At 38.7% G+C, this 23,269-nt stretch overlaps 1 protein-coding gene across 1 annotated transcript; it reads right to left on the minus strand.

Annotated features, from left to right (window-relative positions):
* Nucleotides 1-4,996: 4,996 nt before the first annotated feature.
* LOC105042005 (uncharacterized) lies at nucleotides 4,997-22,905 on the minus strand. Its single transcript, XM_010919102.3, has 19 exons — nucleotides 22,257-22,905; nucleotides 20,779-21,310; nucleotides 20,429-20,686; nucleotides 17,507-17,598; nucleotides 15,093-15,302; nucleotides 14,823-15,014; nucleotides 14,500-14,712; nucleotides 13,286-13,464; nucleotides 13,085-13,178; nucleotides 12,940-12,996; nucleotides 12,666-12,800; nucleotides 12,456-12,527; nucleotides 9,573-9,686; nucleotides 9,277-9,438; nucleotides 8,996-9,124; nucleotides 7,354-7,455; nucleotides 7,198-7,274; nucleotides 6,373-6,525; nucleotides 4,997-5,901 (listed from the first exon to the last, which is right to left on the minus strand). The coding sequence occupies exons 1-19, from the start codon at nucleotides 22,767-22,769 to the stop codon at nucleotides 5,334-5,336; spliced, it is 3,852 nt and encodes a 1,283-aa protein (XP_010917404.1). The 5' UTR covers nucleotides 22,770-22,905; the 3' UTR covers nucleotides 4,997-5,333.
* Between the last annotated feature and the right edge of the window lie 364 nt (nucleotides 22,906-23,269).

The following is a 23,269-nucleotide window of genomic DNA, read 5'->3' on the forward strand; positions in this document are numbered from 1 at the left end:
GAGATAAAACACTTCAAAGAAGACCAAGCCAAGACATTTCAGATGGGTTGACAAATATTCACCTATCAACCTCCCAATTATACCCTACAATGCATACGCCAACATGGCCTTACACCATGCCAATCATCTTGTCTCCTATCTAGAGGCCAATTACCAGAATAAACGCATAATAAATGAAGCTAATAGAAAAGAAATAAGGTGATTGGTGTGTGCATGATCATGTGACGCATGCGGTATAAGGTATAATTTTTTCTACAAAGGCTTGTTTAGCTGTTTGGGCCTAAAATTCTATAGAATTCATGAGATTGAGCCAACACAACTAAAAAATCAATCTAGATTAGGCTTCTTTAGACTAAAATCCAGAGGTCTTTGGAGTGGGCTAGCCTAAATCTCAATAGGGCTTTGTTCTCTCTCTATGAGATTTGGGCCGGCCTACTCCATAGGCTCCTGGATTCTTGTCTAAACAAGCGTAATAGCTCAGATTGATTTTCTCAGTTGTGCAGGGTTCAATCCTATGAATTGTATAGGATTTTGGGCCCAGACAGCCAGATGGGCCTTAAGTATTGTAAAATGAAAATGACCAAGAGTTCCTGGTTCTATCAAAGTACTTCGAAAGTTTTGACACTTCCCTTCATCCAAATTTTCCACCAAATAATTGCAAATAACATATCCCAACTAGTTCTAAATTTTGGATATTTTTATTTTAATCTCCAAAAAGCCTAACGCGGTACAAGAGACATTTGACCTTGGCCACAAAGAATTGAAGATTCTTCCAAAGAAGGGGCATCCCAGCAAAAGCCGAGAATCCGAGTCCTGAAGCAATATCTGATGAGGGACACAAGATGTTGGAACCTGCCAAGACCATTTGGTAAGATTATCGGTAGCAAATCACTGCCTTTGGAACCAAGCTTGATGTAAACCTTGGCTTTCGGAAGGTATTTGTAATTGATAATTTCTAGATAAATGTAGCCCCGGTCTACAGCTTACCCCAAAATATAAGAAACTCAGTGGATATATATGCTTCAAGATCTCACCAAGTCTAGCATACTCCAACTGATCACCAGAGCGTTCTTCCAATTGAATATGCCCATGAAATTGGAAAGAAGAAATCCTACACCTCATATCATGATTATACTCCATGGCACCAGTCAGGTAGATGATAAGAAGTCATCATGAAATCTTAACTACATTCAATAGAGTACGTTACTGGAAAGAAATCACCTATGTTAAGCCAGAGATCCATCTGGTTTTTCAGAATTTAGTACATTACTACTTACATACCTCATGTTTATAGATGTTGCTGCCGATTTTGGACCTTTGACATAGGTTGCTTCCATGGATCTGCAAGACAACAAATAAGATCAAAGAGCTCGAAAGATCACTGGCACCGGGTGGCCATCCGATATTTAAGTTAGAGAAGTTGTTTGGTGGGAAATGAGAGGAGGAAGAAAAAAATCAAAGAGATGGAATGTCATTAAACTAGGGTTTTTCTGCTTATTCAGGGGTTGCCCTTTATGGAGGTTGCTCCAACTTGATTTATAGCTGGGATCTGAAATCTTCGGTGAATCATATTCGAACAAACTCAGGGCCATGCTATAGCAATTTTTGACGTAGCGTAACAACCTTCTGATGTGATGTAATAGCTTATGGATGTGCGATAATTACTTGGTATATGATAGAATTGTCGGGACCTCATATGTATCTAGGCAAAAGGTTGAGTTATCTCTATCACAAGAAGGTTCTATCCAACCCAGGTTAGCTGTTGAGTGAACTAGTCATCAGACCGAACTGAGAGACTTCAATTTTGGAGGTTGGTTGCTTCTAGTATCCTCGCCCTAGCTTTCAGATCGATTAAGGGGTCCGGGTTAGAATGTCTTGAAAAATTTTTTATTGTACTTGAGTCATCACATAGATTATGAGCTGGACAAATTTGGTCACACCACATGGCCTTGGGCATTTGCTGCCATAAGAATAAACAAAGCAAGATCAAGAAATGCATGAAAATGTAAAACCCTTTTGCTATCACTGTTAGTTTCTATTTTTTGAATGCTAATATAGTAACGCTTCTAATAATCTGGTTATGATTTTCAATTTTCTTAAAAGTCCTATTGATTTCTAAAAAATTGTGAGAACTAAAGGCAAAAAATAATTTTCATTATTTATTTTTTAAAAAAAATAAAATCATCCATAATTACCATCACTATCATTCTAGCGGCTACCACTGCAACCACTTGTCAACCATCAGCGCAACTACTAGCCACCATCACCAATCGCCGTCGCCAAATACCAGCACCATCATCCAAACTCAAGTAATTATCAAATAAGTTTTGATTTCATTTACAAAAACATAAAAATGATTTTAAATTTCATGAAAATTGAAAAGGACGCCAATGACAACCTAAATTCTTGCATTTGTCCATTTCTCGTAATTGAGAGAGAGGGGGAGAGAGATTTTGATCCTCGCGGGGTCCAAACTCCCAACACGCTCCCCCAAAAACATTGGATTCCACCAAATGCTATCAAACCGTTACTTCAACTCTGGATTTTCACCATCCTCCAGAGCATGCAAGAACAACTGCGATCTTTACTTGCTCTCTCGATGCATGAAATATGTGTTTGGCAAAAAGAGTACCTGCTTCCAACATCCATGACCTACGGCTCTCCCAGAAGCCTCGACATGTACATTTTGTTTTCCATGCTTCTGACCAACATGGTCGTTAAGAAGAATCGTTGGCACTCCAAAACAAAACAAAACAAAACAAAAGCTTTGACCTCCCCGATACTTGAACGATTTCCCACGCCATGTCTACTTCATTGTGTACCTAAAACAAGTAATGGTGACTCGTGCTTGCTGACGATGACCAATAGAAGCTCCCATTCGGATTCAATTGGAAAGTACTTTTCGCTGCACAGGAACTGCTCTGCCTCAGCAAGAACGGACCGTGTTTCATCATCTGGATCAAACAACCAAGTTTACTTAATCTCAAAGCACTACAAAATTGACGATGGAATGTAGACAGAAGAAACTGCTGATTATTATCAAATCCAAATATTTCCTGCAATGCGTGCGAGATCATGACAAAGGCTATGTGAGGCCCGAAAATGCAACCCGGTTAAGCTAGAATGATTCCAAGAAAGATGGAAGCTATCATAAGATCATGTTCCTAGAACCAGCTATCTCTCAAGCAATTTGTATCGTGTATTTAGAAAAGAACATCCCAATGCGGAAGATCAAATGAACAGAGTCTTACCTCCACATGCGGAGAAATTATTTTTATATTTTAATCAATAATATCAGATTATAGTAGAAGTAATCTTGGAAGATAATATAAATTACTCATAAATTAAATTATAAGTAATATTAATTACTATATTTGGTACATACAGGTGATGTTGCAGTAAAATTACTAGAAATTTTGATTGATATATTTGGTATAACAATCAGATTATCAGTAATACGAAATCAAATTTTCAAAATATCTCCAGTAATTTTATCTTGGTACTCTTCTTTTTTCCTAATAAGAAGCGACGGGAGTGATGCGGTGTGATGGTGGCGCAGAGAAGTAATGGGTCAGAATGTATGGAGAACCGTAGGCACGAAGGGGAATGGAGACGAGCGTGGAGAAGCCACAGGGGGTGGTAGGAGATGAGGGCGGAAGAGCCACAGACAGATACGGGGGCGTGCACTGAAGAGCTATGGAGGCATAAAGAAGCCGAGGGGGGTGGTGGAGAATGAGGGCAGAAGAGCCGTGAGCATGTGAGGGGGTGGATGAGCCGCAAGTTACAATGGGGGAGGAGATGGAGGAGCCACGAGCAAATAGAGAGAGATGAAAAAGCCACGGGTAGGGGGCGTACGTGAAGGAGCCGCGGGTGGCGCCGAGGGAGGGACGAGGGAGGATTGGACGACAGATTTTGTATGATTTTTTAGAAGGATAATTTTGTCTAAAATTTTTATTGCAACACTGCCAAAAATATGATAATCTGGATAGGCACCCCTTTCTAAAGCTATCCCTTATCCCTTATGGGAGACAATGCAAATTGTCCAAATAATTTAGATTACCATCCAAAAAGTATACTAAACACAATAATCCAATAGACCCACTTTAAATTACCGATAATGTGGATAGATTGCTAACTATCAAATGCAACCTAAAAATTACATGTTCCCTAATGTAAGTGTCAGTTTGTCAAGTCGGTAAATGGTAAAGGTGGTGCTCTTGATCTTGGTTTGAATTTTACCTATAATTTCACCCTTTTCTAGGAAACAAAAATCAAAGAATAAAAATTGCCTGATGATGGTATTGATTACCAGTTCAAGTTCCAGACATTTCCCTTAAAGTCCCATGCTTATATGCGGTTCGATACAAATATATGCGTACACCATTATCTATCATAAATGAATATTGATACACCCTCGTAAGTGAAGATTATCTACACACAGCATGAACCGCAACTGTGGTTTAATGTACTGGACTGCAGAAATAGCGTTCCCACTGCACCCACGGAAACCAAGTGCTTCTTTGCATGCTGATGCTGTTCACAACTATCTTGTAATTTGTGCTGCGTTGTGAGCCCTACATGTGATGCACAAATCTTAAAGACAACTGTGAACAGCATTTGCATGGCTTCCAGAACCCAAATTTTGCACTTTACATTCCGTGCTGGAGCATCATTAGTGAATGGAATACTTAGGGTGCATTTTGCATTGCTTTGACATCTTTTGGGTATTTTACCAAAAAAAAAAAAAGGAACACTTCACAATAAAAGTGTCGCTTAGCATTAACATGATCACTGGGGAAAAAGAAAGCTTTGCATGACTCAACAACTGTTTCTGCCTCAAAGGCTCAACATGCATTTAAATTCCGCGCAAAGATCAATCAAAAACCAGTCGAATTCACCCCTCCCCCTGTTTTTTTGCCCCAAACTAAAATCGCATAGCAAAGCAGTCAAGAAGTGTCTTCCAGGATCTTTTGATGAAATATAAAATAGCCTCATATTACCAATAGAAGCAATGAACGACTCTTCTCCAAAATTTAAAACACTTAAAAGGTCATGATACACTCCTCAAAACTATAAAAATGAAAAAAATAATAATCTAAAAAAAATACAACCTCAACTTATCTCCAGAACTCACGTTGCCCATGTAATTTTTCCACGAACAACTCTTTCTGCACTAAGTTGAACAAATGTATAACAATCAAAGTTCGAGTATTGTAGGTCATCCACCATAAACTGACCTCTTTGAGTACACCTCCGCACAAGCAAGGCTACATCCGTTCATCGTAATCACCGTGAGTATTAACACCTCACCTGCTCTTGCTTCCCTTTTTTTGTTATTTTTTGAGCTTCATCCTCTTGCGAGAAAGTATCCTAGAAGCACTCTTCCCTTCTAGCTTCTTTGTGAGCTTCATAACACTTACCATAGCCTTCCGTGCAGTTGCCTTGCGCTCTGCCCTACGGTTAAGCAGCTTTCGATCAAGAGGCCAATATGCATATGGTTCAAGTTTATCCTTCTTCTTGGCATCCCCACCGCCCTTCTTATTGGTATACTCACTGCCCGTGTAAGCCCACCCAGTGTCCATTGTTTTCCGACGCTTCTTCTGCGTTCTTGTTGAAGAACTTACCATTGATTGGCTGCCAATATAGCTTCTTGTATCCGAGTCAGGATCTGATGAAAGGCTCTTCTCCTTTTTAGGTCTGTAACCATCCTCATGAACAACAAGACGGCCATCAGGGTCTATCTCTGGCTCATCATAAGATGCTTGCTTCCTTTTGAGGTGTGTTGATGATTGGAGCGCTGATCTAGTCTTTTGTCGATCTAGCAAGTCGAGTGGATCAGCCTCTAAATGGTTGAGCAAATCTTCTGGCAAGCTCTTAGCTGCCAGACGCATTCGGCTTGACCTATACAGATACCAATTGACCATGACAGAACAGTGTCAATAATGATTATGATTTGTTTTCCATTAAATTGTGCAAATCCAACTCTGTACTCTTGAAGTCGCATACAAGTACTCATAACAATACCATTGATTCGCAACCAATTCAACACATTTGACAAACAAATTCTGCCTCATACTAAAGAAAACATTGCTGCTATGTTTCCCCAACAACCTCCGTTTAAGGGGTCCAAACCCAGTTTTTAGTGTGACACAAGGGGTTCGGTTGTCAAGTTGGGGCTGAATTGCCAAATTTTGCCCTTGGCAGTTCATAAAAATTGTGAGTTGCAGTCTTTTCGTGGAAGCTTTACAGGAGATAAAGCATTTTCCTAAATAAAACTCAGGATCCAGGTCCATCACTCTCTCCCTTGTGTGGCACAAGTTTAATCTATAGCATTTTTTTAAAAAAGAGTAAAAGATGAATATAGTTCTTTACCTCAAAGAAGCAGCTTTTGAGCCTTGAAGAGAGGAAGCCTTGGTCCATCGGCTAGAAAAAGCACTGGCTACCCCAAGTTCTCCATCACTATCATCTTGCCCATCCTCATCTCCAAAATCAGAGAAAATATGAGTATGGTTCCATCCACTTTGCCTGAAAACAGGAAAACAATTAACCGAACATATCCATACATTAGTAAAGTATCTGTTACAGAATAGTAGCATCATACAACAAACAAAAATATGACATGGAATCAATGAGGGTAGTTAACGTTCCAAATGCACGATTTTATGAAAATATGGTTGCCCCAATCACAACGGACCCACTTATAAAATGTAACAGGATATAAACTTAGTAACATATCCATTACTGCTTAAATTTCTAGCATCCAATGAAAGTAGGATTGCTACAATTTTTCCTTGCCAAATTCTTATATGAAATTGACCAGTAACTTCATTTCTACCTCTGTTTCTGTTGTTCAAGAATGAAATTTTAGTCCATAGTTATTTTTTTATTGAAGCCCTTAATTTTCTGTTAGCTGTCTTTTATAAGGGTGAGGATTGTCTAGTCAATTTTGTTGGTCTATATCATCACTAAATACAACAGCTAAGGTTTGCCATCTCAGTACCCGACTCTATACCGGCACCATCCTATTACACTGTCGGTATGCAGTATAGTACGGTAAGGTTCAGCATGGAGTGTTAGTATGGTATGGTACCATACACCAGTTCAGTACCAATACAATTAGGTTTGTCCGATTCAGTACCAACCAGTACAACAAACCTAGACAACTGCAATTAAAAGCTGCCATCTAAGAGATGCTACCTGGACATAGTCGTTCTTGAATGAAGTGATTCTGAATCTGCCTCGGATCTGGCTTTTCGTTCCTTCCGCTCCTTAGTCTGTCATTTATATTTAAAATCAAGGAAAGTATACTGCAATAATCAGAATAGGAGCATCATTAAGCCAAAGAAATTATACCTTCCTAATGTTGGTCAGCAATTTCAAATGTTCTTCGGGCATCACTGCCTTAACAGCATCTAAACCACATTTTCTCACCAGCATTTCAATGAGTAACTTAACCTGACAACATGAAACAGAAGTGAGTGTTATGACATGCTAAGTTGGAGTTGATTCCCCATTTTTCTCATCCTTCAGAGGTGGTTAATAATGTAATCCCTCTACAATGTGCAATCAACATCATAGAGAAAATAGCATACTAACATAAAATTCCAGGAACAGAACTGATTTTCCTCAAAAAGGAAACAGACAACTGATTATAACTCATTGAGATAATAGAATATCTTGATGTCTGCATGGCACATGCATCCATCAAGTGACCTTGATGTTTCAGTTGATTAGCACAAGTGGTTCACTTATAAATTTGCCAAAAGGGATTTTGCTCAAAAAGGTATATGAAATTTAAAGTCGACCAGTCAGTCAGCTCAGCACAAGGTTGGAAAACACAGTGAGTCAACTCAGGACTCGGCCAAGTCAAGTCAAATAATAAGGATACCAAGTCAAAAGTCAAGAAAACTAGACTGATATTAAGAAATGAACAAAACCTGCCCGAGTCTTGATAACTCGTTTAAATGAACAAATCAAAAAAAAAAAAAAAAAAAAAAGGCTGCCATCATGTTCTTAATTTTTGTTTTCGCAAGACCTTAACTCGGCCAGGCTAGATAGAGTAGTTGCCAAGTTAGACCAAATCATCACCAAGTCAGATGTCACACCGAGCCATTGCTGAGTAGAGGATGACAACAATACGGATAACAAACAAGAGCACGAAGACATGGTTGTGGGAGTTGACAGCCAAGAAAGTGATGAAAATGAGGTCCTACTCATCTGTGAACACAACTTGAAATGACTGATTTTTCGCATTCTAAAAGTCTATTAAATGGCAAGCAAGGAGCAAGAAGACGAAGACTTCAATGTTTTCTTTTTTTGTGTTAATTTGAAGTTTGTACACTAACTTGATAACTTAGACATGACCTTACTACTGAATCTATAATATCTATAAATTCATCCTTATTCTTAGAGTATTAGATTATATTAAATTCAAATTGATTATGAATGTTTAGATCAATTAAATATATTTTTTAGTTATCTATAGGAGGTTTACATATGTGTATGCATATGCATATGCGTGTGTATGTATACATATGAGAGTCACCGAGCTGATTTGTCCGAGTCAAAATTAGTAGAGCGTGAGTAAAGTCCAAGTCACAAGTTCTCCAATATTGGTTTCGCATAGTCACTTGGCTCAGGCATGCAGATCCAACATGAAGTCGAAGGAAGAATCATCTAAATATGATTAATTGATTATTTCCTTATGAGACAGATTTATGCAAAGTATGGAACTGACACAGGAGTCAACAATGTGTATCAAACAACAAAACCAGAAAATCTAACTATTTTAAAGGACCAGGGTAAACAACTACATAAATACTTTGGTGCTACCCATAAAAAATTAATCATCGATCGGACAAACAGGGCAAAGTGACTCAGAACTGTGCAGCCCCTGTGGATATCCCAGATAAGGACCATGTGTATGAGATCAGTATTCATAGACTTCAGGTGTCATTAACAAAACTGACATCTAGACATGTTTAAACAGAGATACCTTGGCTTTAAAATGGGTCTTGGTGTCATCGTCCCACTTAAATAGTCCTTCAACCATCTCCCTCAAGTGCATTTGCAACCCGTCCACTTTAGAGTTGGCAATCAGAACTTTTATGAGACCTAAATTAGCCTGCAGTCAGTATAACAGATATTAAGCTCAGCCGACTACTGGAGAAGCAAAGAAGAGGGAAAATGGTATGTGGTTAGAACCAGAAATAATCATCAGAGAAGTAGCCAGATTCCTATTGAGTACTCAAAAATCATGTGGGAAAAGAAAGGTACCTTGATTATCTCACGATTCTTTCTATGCTGGAGGAGAAAAGCAGATGGGAGCAAATTGTAAGCTACACTGATGAGATCTGAGAACTCATATGCCAAGCGTGCCAACCCTTTTACTGCAGCACTGATCATATGTGGTGTTTCACCAGCAAGACCTCCAGCAATCTGAGTCCATAGAGGGAGATCAGGACAATTACCAGCATAATAAAAATAGCTTTAACACTTCCACTGCTTGATAAACTATGTGTTCTCCCCATTGGGCACATATATTCAAGGAAAAGGCATCTGAATGACTGTACCATGTTAAAAAATTGTTGTAGATTTTCTTTTTTCCCGCCCCTGTCCTCATCTCCACATGCATGGCCAATTTCAACGAGCAAGTCATATGCCCTATTTCTTGTTTTTTTGTTAACCTGCATAGAGAATCCACAATCAACTAAAAAAGAGCATACACATTGCATATCATCCATAAGGAGTGGTCAGGGACAGCTCAGACATGTAACCTAACAATAAAAAGGAAATATGTAACATTAGAAAAGAGATGTACATGCAAACAGAAAATTCGGAGAGTACACGTGTGCATGCACACACTATGCATTTTACTAAGTGCAGGGACATGATTGGACCCAAATTTCCACAGAAAGTTTATCCAAGAGCTTGTGCGCAGATACATTGCCTGACAGGTGGCTATGAAGTCAACATCTCTATTCGCTCAATATATACTTCAAACATTATAGCCTTCTGAACCAAGATTTTTCATACCGTGCTGAACCGGCCCGTATACCCCGTATCATACCGGACCGGCGGGGAACCGGCATGATTCGACCAGTAAATTCAGTACACGGACGGTACGAAAGAAAAAAAGAGAGAAAGTGAGAAAGAGAGAAAGAGGAAGAGAGGGAGGGAGGTGGGAGCTGTCGGAGGCCGACGGTGGCCGACTGCGGCCGCCGGAGGGCTTCCGAGCCCCGTATCGCCCGATAGGACTTTCAAGAGAGCGAGAAAGAGAGAGAGAGCGCTCAGAGGGGAGCGAGGGACCTACCAGACGGATGGCGACTCCGTCGCAAGGGCCCCGGTGGCCGGTGAGCCAACGCCGACGGCCTGAGGGCGGTCGAGCGGGCGGAGCCGTCTCTTCTTCTTTTTCGAAACAGATGACCGTCTGTTTCGATTTTTTTTTTTGTTTTAAACTTATGAAGTCGGCAACCTAGTTGCCGACTTAAGGGATTTAAAAATACAAAAATCGTGAAGCCGGCAAACTATTTGCCGGCTTCACTTAAAACTAGGTTTTTTAAAAAAATTTGTGAAACAGGGGCGATGCCCATGTTTCACGTCCGCGGCACCGCATGGACTACACCCTCCGACAACCACGGCGGCCAGCCGGAGGCTGTTCGACGGCCCCGCCGGCTCTTTCCCCTCTCTTTTTCTTTCTTCCTCTTTCTCTCTCTCTATTTCTCTCTCTCTCTCTTTTTTTCTTCCGATTCGGGTCCACTTGCCTTTGTCGGTTCGGTACGGTATGAAACCGTATCGATCTGTACCGTCGGCCGGCCGATACACGGCCGGCCGGCGGTACCTGATTCAGCATACCTTGTTCTGAACTATCCATACACCCATACAGCCTAAATAAATTTACTTAAGGTGGTGCACTATCACATTATTAGTCTGGCCAGCATGAAGGAACTGGAAAATAAATTAAGGAAGATCAGAAAAAGGCTAACCAAACCTGCAACAAGCAAGCAGGTCCAGCAGCTGCAGGGAAGAAAGTCCAGTCACAGCAAGAAACAATCATGCACTCACATAAAGCGAAAAAGAAACCCCACAGGCAAGACCCTATGGTAACCAACAAATGCTTGACAGCAATGGGTGATTGCAAGCCATGGCAATAAAGCCATAGCACCGGCTCCATTTAGCAATCCACAGTACCGGTAAGCACCAAAAGCGCCCAATTAAACCCAGGAAATATAACAAAGAAAACATCCTGGAAAATCTAACTACCGACCAATTAAGATCAATCAATATGCAAATTGATGTCAAGCCAATAAACAAAACAATGAAAATTGCCTCCATTTTCTGAAAAAGATCGATCACCTAACACAAGAAATTCCCACTAGCCAGCTCCACCCATACAATATCAAATGCAAGTGTGTGTTTAAGTTTCAGAAGGGACTTTTCAGTGTATTAAACACTACAAGTTATGTTTTAACCTTAAGAACCTAATAACTCTTGTACTTACAAATTTGGAATCCAGACTTTATATGGCTAGCAAGGAAGTATACTCCTCTTCTCATTCTCAAATTAGTAAGTTGTCTCTAAAATTCCACTGCAAAGATAAATCACCAAACTACCCCAAAAAAGTCCAATAAGGTTCCCATGCAATTGAATTTATCCCAGCTGCAATGCTAGTAAGAGCTTCAAAATTTTTATAAGCAATTTTTCAATTTATCTGTTGTGTTTCTGTATAATATGTTATATGGATCAAATTACTTGCAAAATTGCATGCTCACCAATACAAATTTGATCCTAGAAAGCATCAGAAAAGAAGAGAATGGCATCTGGTCAGGTAACCATTGAAGAAGCTTTCAAATTTGGATATTGGAATCAAACATCTAAATTGAAATAACATGAAGAGAATGAAGAGTAGAATATGCATCAACAGTTCTAAAAAATAGAAAAATCCCTACAAAATTTGCAAATACCTATAGTCTGAAAAGGCAATATTTCTGTACCTTCATCTCAATATTGTGCATGCTCTTAAGCAAACGATCATTCTTTAAAATCAACAAGGCACCCCAAGTATGCAATATACGGTGGCATGGTTTAATATATTTAAGGAGTTAAGACCCTCACGCAGCTCTTAATGTTTGAATAAGAACCAACAATTGTTGGTCAAGCATATAGTTATCCCACATTTGATGCATGGATAACCCTTACATGCTTAAACAGTGGTATCAGGTAGATACTAGATCAAAATAAACAGACGAATGACTTGTGACAATCTAGAAACCTCCCTACTGTTCTTAAGAGGACTTTGTAAGTACTGAGTATGTGCCAGTGCATTCGGCCAATGGCAGAAAAATCAGTTGGGTTTGTTTACATATTTAGATACTGCAAACCGGAATCCAGACATTAAAATAATGATGACGATGACAAGATGAGGATATGTTTCCTGTAAGGGGATTTATTAATACCTCTTTTAAAGCAAGTAAAATTTCAGTGAGGAAGGAGCTGATAATGTCCCTCTTCCTTTGTTCTGATGGATCCTGCAAACAAAGTAATTATTCAGTTTCTAGTGCTTCTTATGATAACACAGTCAAATAAATTCCAAGATGATGAATCTATAATTATCAACATGCATTTAAATTCAGAATGATCAAAACATAAATATTATCATCACCAACCTTTGAAATATGGACAATCAGAAAATATAAACTCTCAAGTCTGTGACGTTTAGCTGAAAAATGACAAGAAGGCAATGCCGCTATCATCAATCCAAGTAGTTCATCCAGATTACTTGAAAGAAATCCATCACATTCCTGACCACACATATTGACACGAATATCAATTGATATAATTAGTTTTTTTTTTTAGCAATCACAAATCAAATATAACTAATGATATCTTGGCAAGTTTGGAAAATGCTTTTTATTTCAGATGTTGAGAACAAAGTCAAACCTTGAGTATGACTGAAAGAATTTTATATGCTTTTTTTTGGATTAGCCCTTCTTCATCCTGGAATTAATTAAATATTACTCAACGTCATTACAAGCATATAATCTGGAGATCAAACAAGCAAACTAGTATTCAAACATTGATGCACCTGGAATGCAGGCTTGATAGCACTAAATAATAAACCAATCTCTTGCTTACCCAGACCTGGCAGAAGTGCGGCTGCCAAGTCCAATAAGAGGGCCCTGCAATGAGATGACAGGTACAGCATCAAATATTGCACAAATGCAATTAAGGTTTTCATGAAGTAGTTTTCAGCAAGCTTCTAAAAATAAACATAGTAAGTCAATACCTTGAATGTGAGAGTGATACTTTGTCAGATGAACTGTCAATTTGCATTGAGTTAGAATTGCTATCTTGCTTCATTTTAATCACTTCCTGAGTCACCTTCAACAGCTTATGCATGGTAGTCATGAAGAATTTCTTGACTACCCTTTCATCTGATATGGAAGCAAACTCATGGATTGCACACTGGAAGGTAGGGAAACACAAAATTCACTTTCCGAAAGTTAACATACCACAAGCACAACAAGCAGGAACACAAATATGGCATATACTATTTTTAAGACTGGATGGCATGAATGTCCTATTTCTAAAGAAGCCGCAATTGGAGAGTTCAAAAGCTATTTTTACAGCTTCAAGAAACAGAAAAAAAAGGCAATGCTTATAGACCAATTACAGGCTATTAAGGTTATAAATCCCATGGGACAAAAGTGTCCCGGTTTCCCCATGGAACAGGACGCTCGACTATCCCATCCTATCCGGACAGCGGTTTCGATCATACAACCTGGTAGATATCCTCCATCTCTCTATCCTAATTTTTTTCTTTCTTTTTTTTTTGCTTTCTTTTTCTTCTACCTTCCTTTCTTCCCTTTCCTTTTTCTTTATTTTCTTATCCCTTCATTTCTTTCTTCTTTCCTTTTTCTTCTTCCTTCCTTTCTTTTTCTTCTCTTTTCATTTCTTTCTTTCTTTTTTCTTCTTCTTCTTTCCTTTCACTTTTTTCTTTTCTTTATCTTTCCCTTTTTTCTTTCCTCTTTATTCTTCTCTCCCTATGTGAATGAGTTTCAAAGTCCCAACCCTATCCCGGTCCCGTTTTCTCACAAAAATGGGACGGGAAGGCCAGGATGCCTCCTAGTTCGCTGGGACGTAAAACCTTGCCAGCTATTAAACAAAGGCACCTCTCATAGTACACTATTGTCTTGAACATCTTGCATCAATATAAATGGTGGTCTACCCAGAACTGGAAAGTAGATATGGGTAATATAGATCAAGATAAATCCATACGGCCCATTCACATGACCAGTTTCTGACATGCACATCTAAAAGCACAAGGGATCTGTAAAATTCTAGGTGGCAAAAACAGATTACAACAAATTCTGATGATGCTATTAATGGATGGATACCCATATATTATACTGAAAAGAAAAAACAAGCATCTTAATTGCACTCAATGCCAAATGCGAGATCTCATATGATATTAATTGGGAAAGTAAGAAAACAATGTACCTGCAAGCATCCACCACTTTCCTTTGAAGATGTCAAGAAGACTTCAGATAAAACTGATAAAAACTCTGAAGAAAATGACTGTATTGCCTTCAAATTTTTGTCCGCTACATCAAGTGTACAGTGATCTCTTGCTTTTCTTTCAGGTTTGGATATCTCATCATCAGACACAACAGAGTTTCCAGATAGTATGTCCTTGTTCTGTTGAATCAGAATCTACAAATGCAAATAAACAGAAAAAGAAACAAGATAAGAAGCCACATTTTATACCGTTACAGTATTCGAATCGGTATAAAGTATTCGAATCTGGATCATGAACATGAGACCTGCAAGCTGGAACATATTATGCCACGCAGACTAGTCTCTTGACGAAGTGCATCACATAACACTTTCTGAAGAATTTTAAAGCTACTGCTAGTATCAACAGGATAGTTGCAAAAGGCAGGCAACAAAGACCACAGTGAATATACAAGGCCTTCTGCACTCCTAGCTGAATATACCCGTCCCTCCTTTTCAAGCTGTAGCATAACAAATTTTCATTATTATAGGGCTGCCTAGAAAAAAGACGTCAACTTATTACATGAAAAGATTTGTACCTTCAGGGATTTCTGCTGTAGTCTTCTGACAGTTTCCAAAATCTTTTCTGTAAAATATCTTAAATGGGCGCCAACTATGTAATGCTTCAATAAAGGAAGCAACCAAACATTAGCATCAGATATATCTTCAGCATCCAGATTGAGAGGCAAAAGGCATAAAAACGCATGAGGTCCCAAGGCACCAAGGGCTGAACCGACACACTCATGAAGCTGCATGTTGACAAAGTAACCACACAAAACAGAAACAAGATAGTCATCTGGATTTGATATTTTAAGTATATTTTTAAAGTCGCATCTAATTATACAATACAATATTAAATGAATTGATAAGCATTACATGTAAAGGCAAATATTTTCCATTGAACGTCTCCAGATAGGCAAACAATTATGGGCCCAGCAGATGCCATCTTAACTCTCAATGCATTAACTTCACCCTCTTCTCATAGTTCCTTCAAATTAGTGTTATATTCCAGATTCCAGTTCATTTTCATCAAACCAGATTAATGAATAATAATGAAAAGATATCAATTCTGCAGATTTGATTACAGATCTAATATATTCCAGATATGCATCAGCTAGCACCCCAAATTATATTCTACTAAAAGATAAATACTGGAGGGGTGTGGAGCACAAATAACTCTGACAGACCAACAGCTTTGAATGAGTTTAACCACAAAGCAGGAGCTGGCAAAGCTGAGAGGATAGGACTAAAGAAGCATCATGAGTAGAAGCAGCCAGCGGAGCACCTGACCCTAGTCCCCTCCAAGCTTGACGAGAAACACAAGTTTGGCTCCTTCGCCCTCTCCGGCCTCCCCTCCACTGCCTACCCAGTCCCCTTCATCCCCCTAGGCATCATAGCCACTGGCGAGATCTACACCTTGAAGTCTGAGGAGACAAAAATCTAGGAGTGCACCATCGGGGACATCGTGACCATCGATCTGACCAAGAGCCGGTTGATCAACCATAAGGAGCACCGATTGAAGCCGATCGGAGATGCAAGGCCAGTGATCGAGGTTGGGGGGTCTTCACCTATGCGAGAAGTCTGGGATGACATTGCTGGAAACTGTGCGTGCGGTGTGATGCATGGTCATGTGATGCATTGGGTGTGAGGCACAGGTGTGATGTGTGGCGGAATGAGTTTTGAATCCTTGAGAGGGAGTTGGGATTAGATTTTGGGGGGATTGGACCGTTCCCCCAACCAAAGGGCTGGAATGGAAGTCACCAATACCTATACCCATTCCCCTTCCAGGCCCCAACTCCCCCCAACGAAACACCTCCTAAAGGCCATTTTCTACAATAGGGAAACTTCAAACTGGTTCTTTGTTGTTCACCTTGACACAACCAACTTTGCCCTCAAGTCAAATGCAGCCAAGTTTGTTCCTCACCATGGTCTAATGCACCGCTCAGCATGGGGCATACCATACACTATATACCGAGAAGAAACCAATACAAAACTCAAGTTTGAGAAGGTACAGGCATTGTACCAAGATGTACCACCCTATACCAATCTGTACAAAAGCATACCAACCGATACCAATGCATACCGAGATAAAAATTATGAATAATGGCTAGAGAGCTGTTTCAATATAAATGCATACCATACCTACTGAACCAGTAAGGTACCAATATAGTACCCATACCACGATTTGTGGACCTTATTTCTCACTGTATAAGTGTATACATAATGGAAGTTTGTGCAGGCATATGAATGCTTTCTTCTTCTTCTTCTTCTTCTTTTTTATTTTTGTTCCGAGATTTGCACTTTCAATGCTAACAATCAGTAAGGAACCACCTAGTAGTGGACAAATGGGATGTCAACAAAAATCTGTCCATCCAATGCACCAACATTGTAGGTCAAGAGGATAAGATTGCATACCCATTTCAGCTTACTTCATTATGTGTACAATTTGACAACTAATTAATATGTAAAATGAAGAATTATTTATAGCATTAATCCTTACATAACAGTTGAAGTTGCTTATAAAACAGACTACTTTCATCTTCCCTGACGTCTTTGAAAGGCATCAGCAACCTTCTTTTAAGTTACAAGTTGGTTCAAACTCCAGACTTGGAATAGCAATTTTCAAAATTATCCTCCGACATTTTCACAAATCCATCAAGACTTGACTCCCTTAGATCTATATCATGTGCAAGCATAATTATACTGATACAGATAAAATCTAAGAATATTAAACTATTAGTTTTTTTGCCACCTTGTGTAGCTACAATCCATAGCGAACTTTGACCATCCGAAGTTTAAACAGTTTTGGCATTAAAGAGACAACATAAACATCTAGAATTGTTATAGTGCAACACCTCAATTTTAAGAAGAAAGAAACAATGTTTCTCTAAAACAACAGAGAGAAGAAAGAAACAATGGACATTAGCAAATGCAATGGATGGGGAAAAACTACCTGCTTTCTGTAAGGAAAGTCTTCATCCGACAACTTCTGCATATCTGCAAGGCTCCTAACCGCTCCGGCCATCAGATAATATGAAGATTCTCCTGAATGTTCCCCATTAAGAATGATAGGTTAAAAATAAGTCGAGCAGCATTCTAAAGAAGGTCTAGAATGAAATCATTCCTAATGAACCATTAACCGTAATGAAAATCTTGAAATGCTAAACAACAGTGATCAAGATATTCAGCATAAGGAAGCATCTTTCTTTGCCTCATGACAATGGGATGAGAAGATTTTTCCAATCCTTATCCACAAGTGCCAAATGGATGTCGTCTTACATGGGATCTTAGTAATGATCAAGACCATTTTTGTTTAAAATCTTCAACATGCATGCTTCTTCACATGGCTCACATTACAAAGATAAATAAATGAGAAGCAAAGAGGAAGTACTAGAAAAACAGATCTCTTCATAGTTAGCGAAAAGAGATCATCAGCATATCCTATAGAGCCATGAATTTAGTATCATGAAAATCATCCTGTGTGGAAACTGAAAACAATAAAGTAGATTTCTTTGATACCAAATGGTAATTTTCTCTTACAGAATAGGGATCCTAACTGATTGGCGATAGAAAAATTGAAGTTGATGAAGGGGGAAAAAAGGGAATCAGAATATAAAGAGGATAACTTGAATGAACATTTTGGAGTCTACAGGGGAATTTAATGACTGAATCAATCTCTAAAACACAGAAAAGTCTTCCCCTCCATATACAGACCAGGTTAATCAATCACCTGCCACAGAAAAATTGATTTAAGAAACAATATTGAGGTACAAAAACAGTTACTGATTTTACCCCACAAAATGTTAACTGAATCTACTAAAACAAAGCTTCAAACACTTGTACCTACAATTGTGACAGAGAAACAGATGCCCAACCAACTAGGAAAGGGTCCTCTCCGAAAATTAGCTTGCCTAAGTGCTTTGAGAGGACCCACCACTTATGCTCAGTGTTATCATGGGCATTGAGAAAGTGCTCAAGCAGTTTACCTTGGTGCACATAGAAAGAGCACCAACATTCTTAGAGAGATTTCATGCTTCACTGCCAAGGTGGTAAGCTACAAACCATCTAGGCCTGCAACCTACCTAGATAATTGTAAATCTAGTAGGTATCCACCTTGACCTCAATTTTCTATGCAGCTACTGAGGTGTTTGCCTAACCATCTTGTCACTACCATTTTGCATAGGACCCAAGTACTTTTTTCAATATATTATACATAATTCAAGTACAACACTAACATGTAATATTTTGCCAACATATATTATAAGATATAATAGTTTTTAGACAAATTTATAAAAATTCAATCATGCATCTCAGAATTGCATCTGTTCATAATGATACCCTAGATATAATAATCCAGCCTTGGCACAACTAATTGGGATCAGCTTTATGGATTCTCATGCACCAAGCAGTCTTACTAAGGGCCAAAGAGGAAAACATGTTAGAAAAAAAATATATGATTCAAAAAGTACCAATCTCAAGTTTTACTTTAATATCCTACCAACCAAACACATGCAATGAACATCCTGAACAAAATAAGTATAAAGCTTTAAATTATATCATATATAAGAGTTAAAAAGAATAGTGGAAGCTCTCTTTTTAAATTGTGTTGTCACCCTTTAAAACAAATGAATTAGCATGGACCTAGGTTTGTTTAAAGAGGAAGAGAAAGCACTATAAACTTGCATCCTAAAAATAGTGATCAGCATACAATTATCTTTTCCCCTTTTTCACAGCTAGGATTTCAGTATTCTCTTTTTATTCTCTTTTTATAATTGAATGCCCTGGAACATTTAACTAGCAATTAGTTATGCATTATAATGTAAGGGTATATTTGGTCGAAAAAATGATGGATAGAATCAGAAGGAAATATTCTCCAAATTCAAAACTGTTGTTTCTAGTATAGATAGATGTATGTTTATGTGCAATATTGCATGTGGTTACCATATGCATGCATGAATATGTAGATACATGCATGTACAAAACACAAAAATTAAGTTAAAACTACACAATGCAATATTAATTCATCCAGTTGACATGATAAACTCCCCCCCCCCCCCGAAAAAAACCCTTTCTTCCCATTTTCCTTGTTGCAGCTCGCGTCATCTCCCTTGTTCATCTAATCATGTTCGTTAAAAAATAAAAACTAAGATCGCTTAAAAACCTTTGATAATCACCAGCTATAATTGGATGAAACTAGTTTGACCACAAGGAAAAAATCCAGGTCAAATCAAAGAATAATTCTCATGGCCAGATGGAGCAAAATTTGGCTGTTTAGAGTCATAACTAATATGAACCATCCTGTAAGTATGATTTTTAAAACTTACTGATCTAAGAGCAAGTCTACTCAAACTTGTTCAAGCTTACAGTGTGCAATTTCATAAGTACATTGATGTTTCTCTAGGAATGTAGTCTATTTATTTTGAAGTAATTTGTACTGTTCTCCACTTATGTGCATGATTTTAATAGCAAATTCAAAAATGTGATAAGCATGCAACACACATTCATAGACAACTAGCTGCACATCAAGATGGAGAAGGTGAAGAAGGTTGAAGCTGACTCAAAATTTAATTAGATGAATTTTGACAACCAAAGTTAATATTCTGATGCATATGTAGAAATAGATGTTATTAGTTACTTGATCCATGGTGACTAAATTGGAACTCCGTTTCAAGTGCATCTGAAGCCACTACCACTAGCAACCGCTTAGTCAATTATTCATAGCAAAACTTATGTCAGATTCTATACAAGGCATGCCTCTACTTTCTATTAAATGACAAAGGACATAAGTATTATGAGTTCCACTAATTTAATTGATTTAGCAGCTGCGTTCATTGAAGGCTTGCATGCAGAAGAAAATACCGATTAAAAAGGCTACCTAATTGATCAAAGGCTGTTGAAAGAACTTGAAAAGACATGTCCCAGACTGCATTATAGCGATAACCAAGGAAGCCTTCAATTATGGCACATATCTTTTCAATGATTGTTGGCCCAGATTTTCTTGTCCCTCCATCACTAGTCTTGATTTGATCAACACCCTGCTGGACCAGGCTTTCATCAAGGCAATAGCCAATCAAACCCTTTAAAGCCTCTGTAGCAGCAAATATGGCTTCCTCATACTCACTCGCTAAGATCTCTGTCAGATGATAGAATAACAAATTGATCATTTTATTTACCAAATAATCTAGTCAAGATCCAAAATCATGAACTGCTGAAAGCTAAACCAACCTCCAAGGGCATTAAATGTGATAGGAAGCTTCACGATGCATATATGCCTGTTTAGCTGGTAAACCTTCTTTATACCAACATTGAGCAAGCGCGCTGTTGATGCCATCCCATCTGCCGATTTTTCCTTATCAGTAATGGATAATGCCAATGAACACAGCAGATCTAGCACCACTTCAGGAGCAACCTCTGAAGTTGGACTGCTGCAGAGAGACTGCAAAATCTCCAATATACTCCTTGTAACAACTGACTGCCGCAGATCCAACAATGGCTTGCAGTATTTTAGAATAACATTTGTAGACTTCATTGACATTAGAGGGATACAGTCCTTCAAAGCATTCAAAATATATAGGACCTCCATAGCTCCCCTAGGCCCTTCTCTCTCTGCAGCTGAACTCATAGGATTAGATCCACCAGCAAGCAGAAGAAACCTCTCAAAAATGGCCATGATTCCTTCACTTGCCGACACCAGAACTGACAGCCCCTGGAAACTTTGAAGTACAACCCGCAGACATACATGAGACTGCTTTCTAACCTGTAGTTCATCCATTTAACATTTACCCATGTTATGCTGTGCCCTTAGAAAAAGTAACAAAGTAATACACCACCAGTGACAACCTTTTGATATTAACTTGGTGCAAGTAGCCTTTTTTTTAATGAAAAATAAGTCATTTGCATTGGCCACCCAACAGAATACAATGACAATAAAATGATCTTAAAAATATTTATTAGTAGTAAGCAGAAAGAAAATAATAGGGAGTACCAGAGAGCCAGGTAATCAAAATAAAAATGATACAATCATTTAATTTCCTTGTTAAATTTACAGAAGAATAAAACAAGAAAGATTAATAGGATAACAGGTCAAAGGAATCCTCTATCCGTCAATTACATAATCCAACGACCCAACATGATATTGTTTACAGATATGAGTGCACAAGTTCGTAACTTCTGATGCCATTTGGCTTGTAAAGAAGTTCGTCATGAAAAACCAAATAAGAGACATCTAAAACATGTAGGAAATTTGTTAAACCAACATCAACTATACTCCTAGTCCCACAAAGACCACAAGCATCATGTAAACAGAAATTTTCAATAAATTATTGAGTAGAAAGAGTGAATAAGCTAGATACTGATGACAGGCTTACACTGCTAAATTCAAAAAAAATCTCAATATTCCAACTTATTACATCTCAAAATGAATTCATGAAACTAACACATAGGTTGCGTATTTTTTTGAAACTTTTCAAGAAATATCAGATTTCTTATCATAGGCAAATAAAGCATGATAAATTTGTTGTTTTGTACACTAAAGAACATAAAATATTGGGAAAAAAAAACTTTTAATACATGGAAACCACAAAAAATCAAACAAGCACAAAAGGGTGGGAGCTTTTCAATACAACAATCGTAGGATCAGAAAGAAATACACAACTCGGAACTCGGTACTTATATATCAAAAAGCAATAAAGTTTTCAAAGTACCTTCGGCCGGTGATCCGTGACAAACCCAATAAGCACTCCATAGAGAGTGGACACGCTCGGCCAGTTCCCCTTGTCTCCAACCACGAGGAGATGAGAGACGCACTTCAATCCAGCCTTCACGCCACCCTCCGGCAGCGACCCAAACCCTAGAATCCGAACCAGTATCTCGGCAACCGAGGCCCCTTTACTCCTCAGGACGGCGGAAGAGACCTTGGGGAGACCAATGGAGAAAAAGGAGAGCAGCGCGGTGGCGACGGGGTCGGAGCCGGAGGCGGGGTCGCGGGACAGGCGGTCGAGGGAAGAGGCGGTGGCGCCGAAGTAAGCGACGGGGGTGAGGGGAATACCCTGATCCTTCAGCGCCTGGACCATGGTGCCGACGGCGGCGCAGAGGTGCTGGTGGTCGTCCCTAGTAGAGCTGTGGAACCGGGCGAGGACGCCGGTGGCGAGGTCTTCTCCAGCGGCTTCGTCTTCTGGGAGGTAGGGCATCTCGCCCTCCATCTCGAGGCCCTCCATGGCGAGGGAGACAGCTTCGAGGAGAAATAAACCCTAGAGACAGCTTCACTAGGGTTTTCAAGGGGGTTGGGGGAGGAGCATAGGGCGGCGGAAGTAGGCAGAGGGAACAGGTAGAATTCGGGACGATACTTACGTAAACAGATCGCAAGTAAGAGACAAATTGGGTTAATTATAGTTTTAGGTAGCGTTTGATTGCCCTTATTTTAGGTGGAATAAGGGTTTATTTTATCTTATTTCCTTAAACACTTTTCAAAATGATAATAGGCCCATAAAAATATCAATCCTAATCAATCTATATTAATTATATATTAATTATATTTTATTCTCCACTACTTTAAATAAGCTATTCCATATTGAATCATAAAATAATATATTCTAAAACCGATCTTTAATAAAAATTAATTACATCTTAGTTATTTACATTAATTACATCTTATTTTCGATGGAATAGTAAATTTCTAACCAAATAGAAATTTAGAATAGACGTAGTGAATAGATTC

This window comes from Elaeis guineensis, chromosome 3, assembly GCF_000442705.2.
Source record: "Elaeis guineensis isolate ETL-2024a chromosome 3, EG11, whole genome shotgun sequence".
Classification (NCBI taxonomy): Eukaryota; Viridiplantae; Streptophyta; class Magnoliopsida; order Arecales; family Arecaceae; genus Elaeis; species Elaeis guineensis.

Excerpts from the sequence above, each read along its gene's own strand:
- LOC105042005 (XM_010919102.3), bottom strand. The coding sequence starts at position 22,769 with ATGGAGGGCCTCGAGATGGAGGGCGAGATGCCCTACCTCCCAGAAGAC. Across the intron at positions 20,687-20,778 it reads CACATTTAATGCCCTTGGAG|AGATCTTAGCGAGTGAGTAT; the intron begins GTTGGTTTAGCT and ends ATCATCTGACAG. Across the intron at positions 5,902-6,372 it reads TCAAAAGCTGCTTCTTTGAG|GTCAAGCCGAATGCGTCTGG; the intron begins GTAAAGAACTAT and ends GTATCTGTATAG.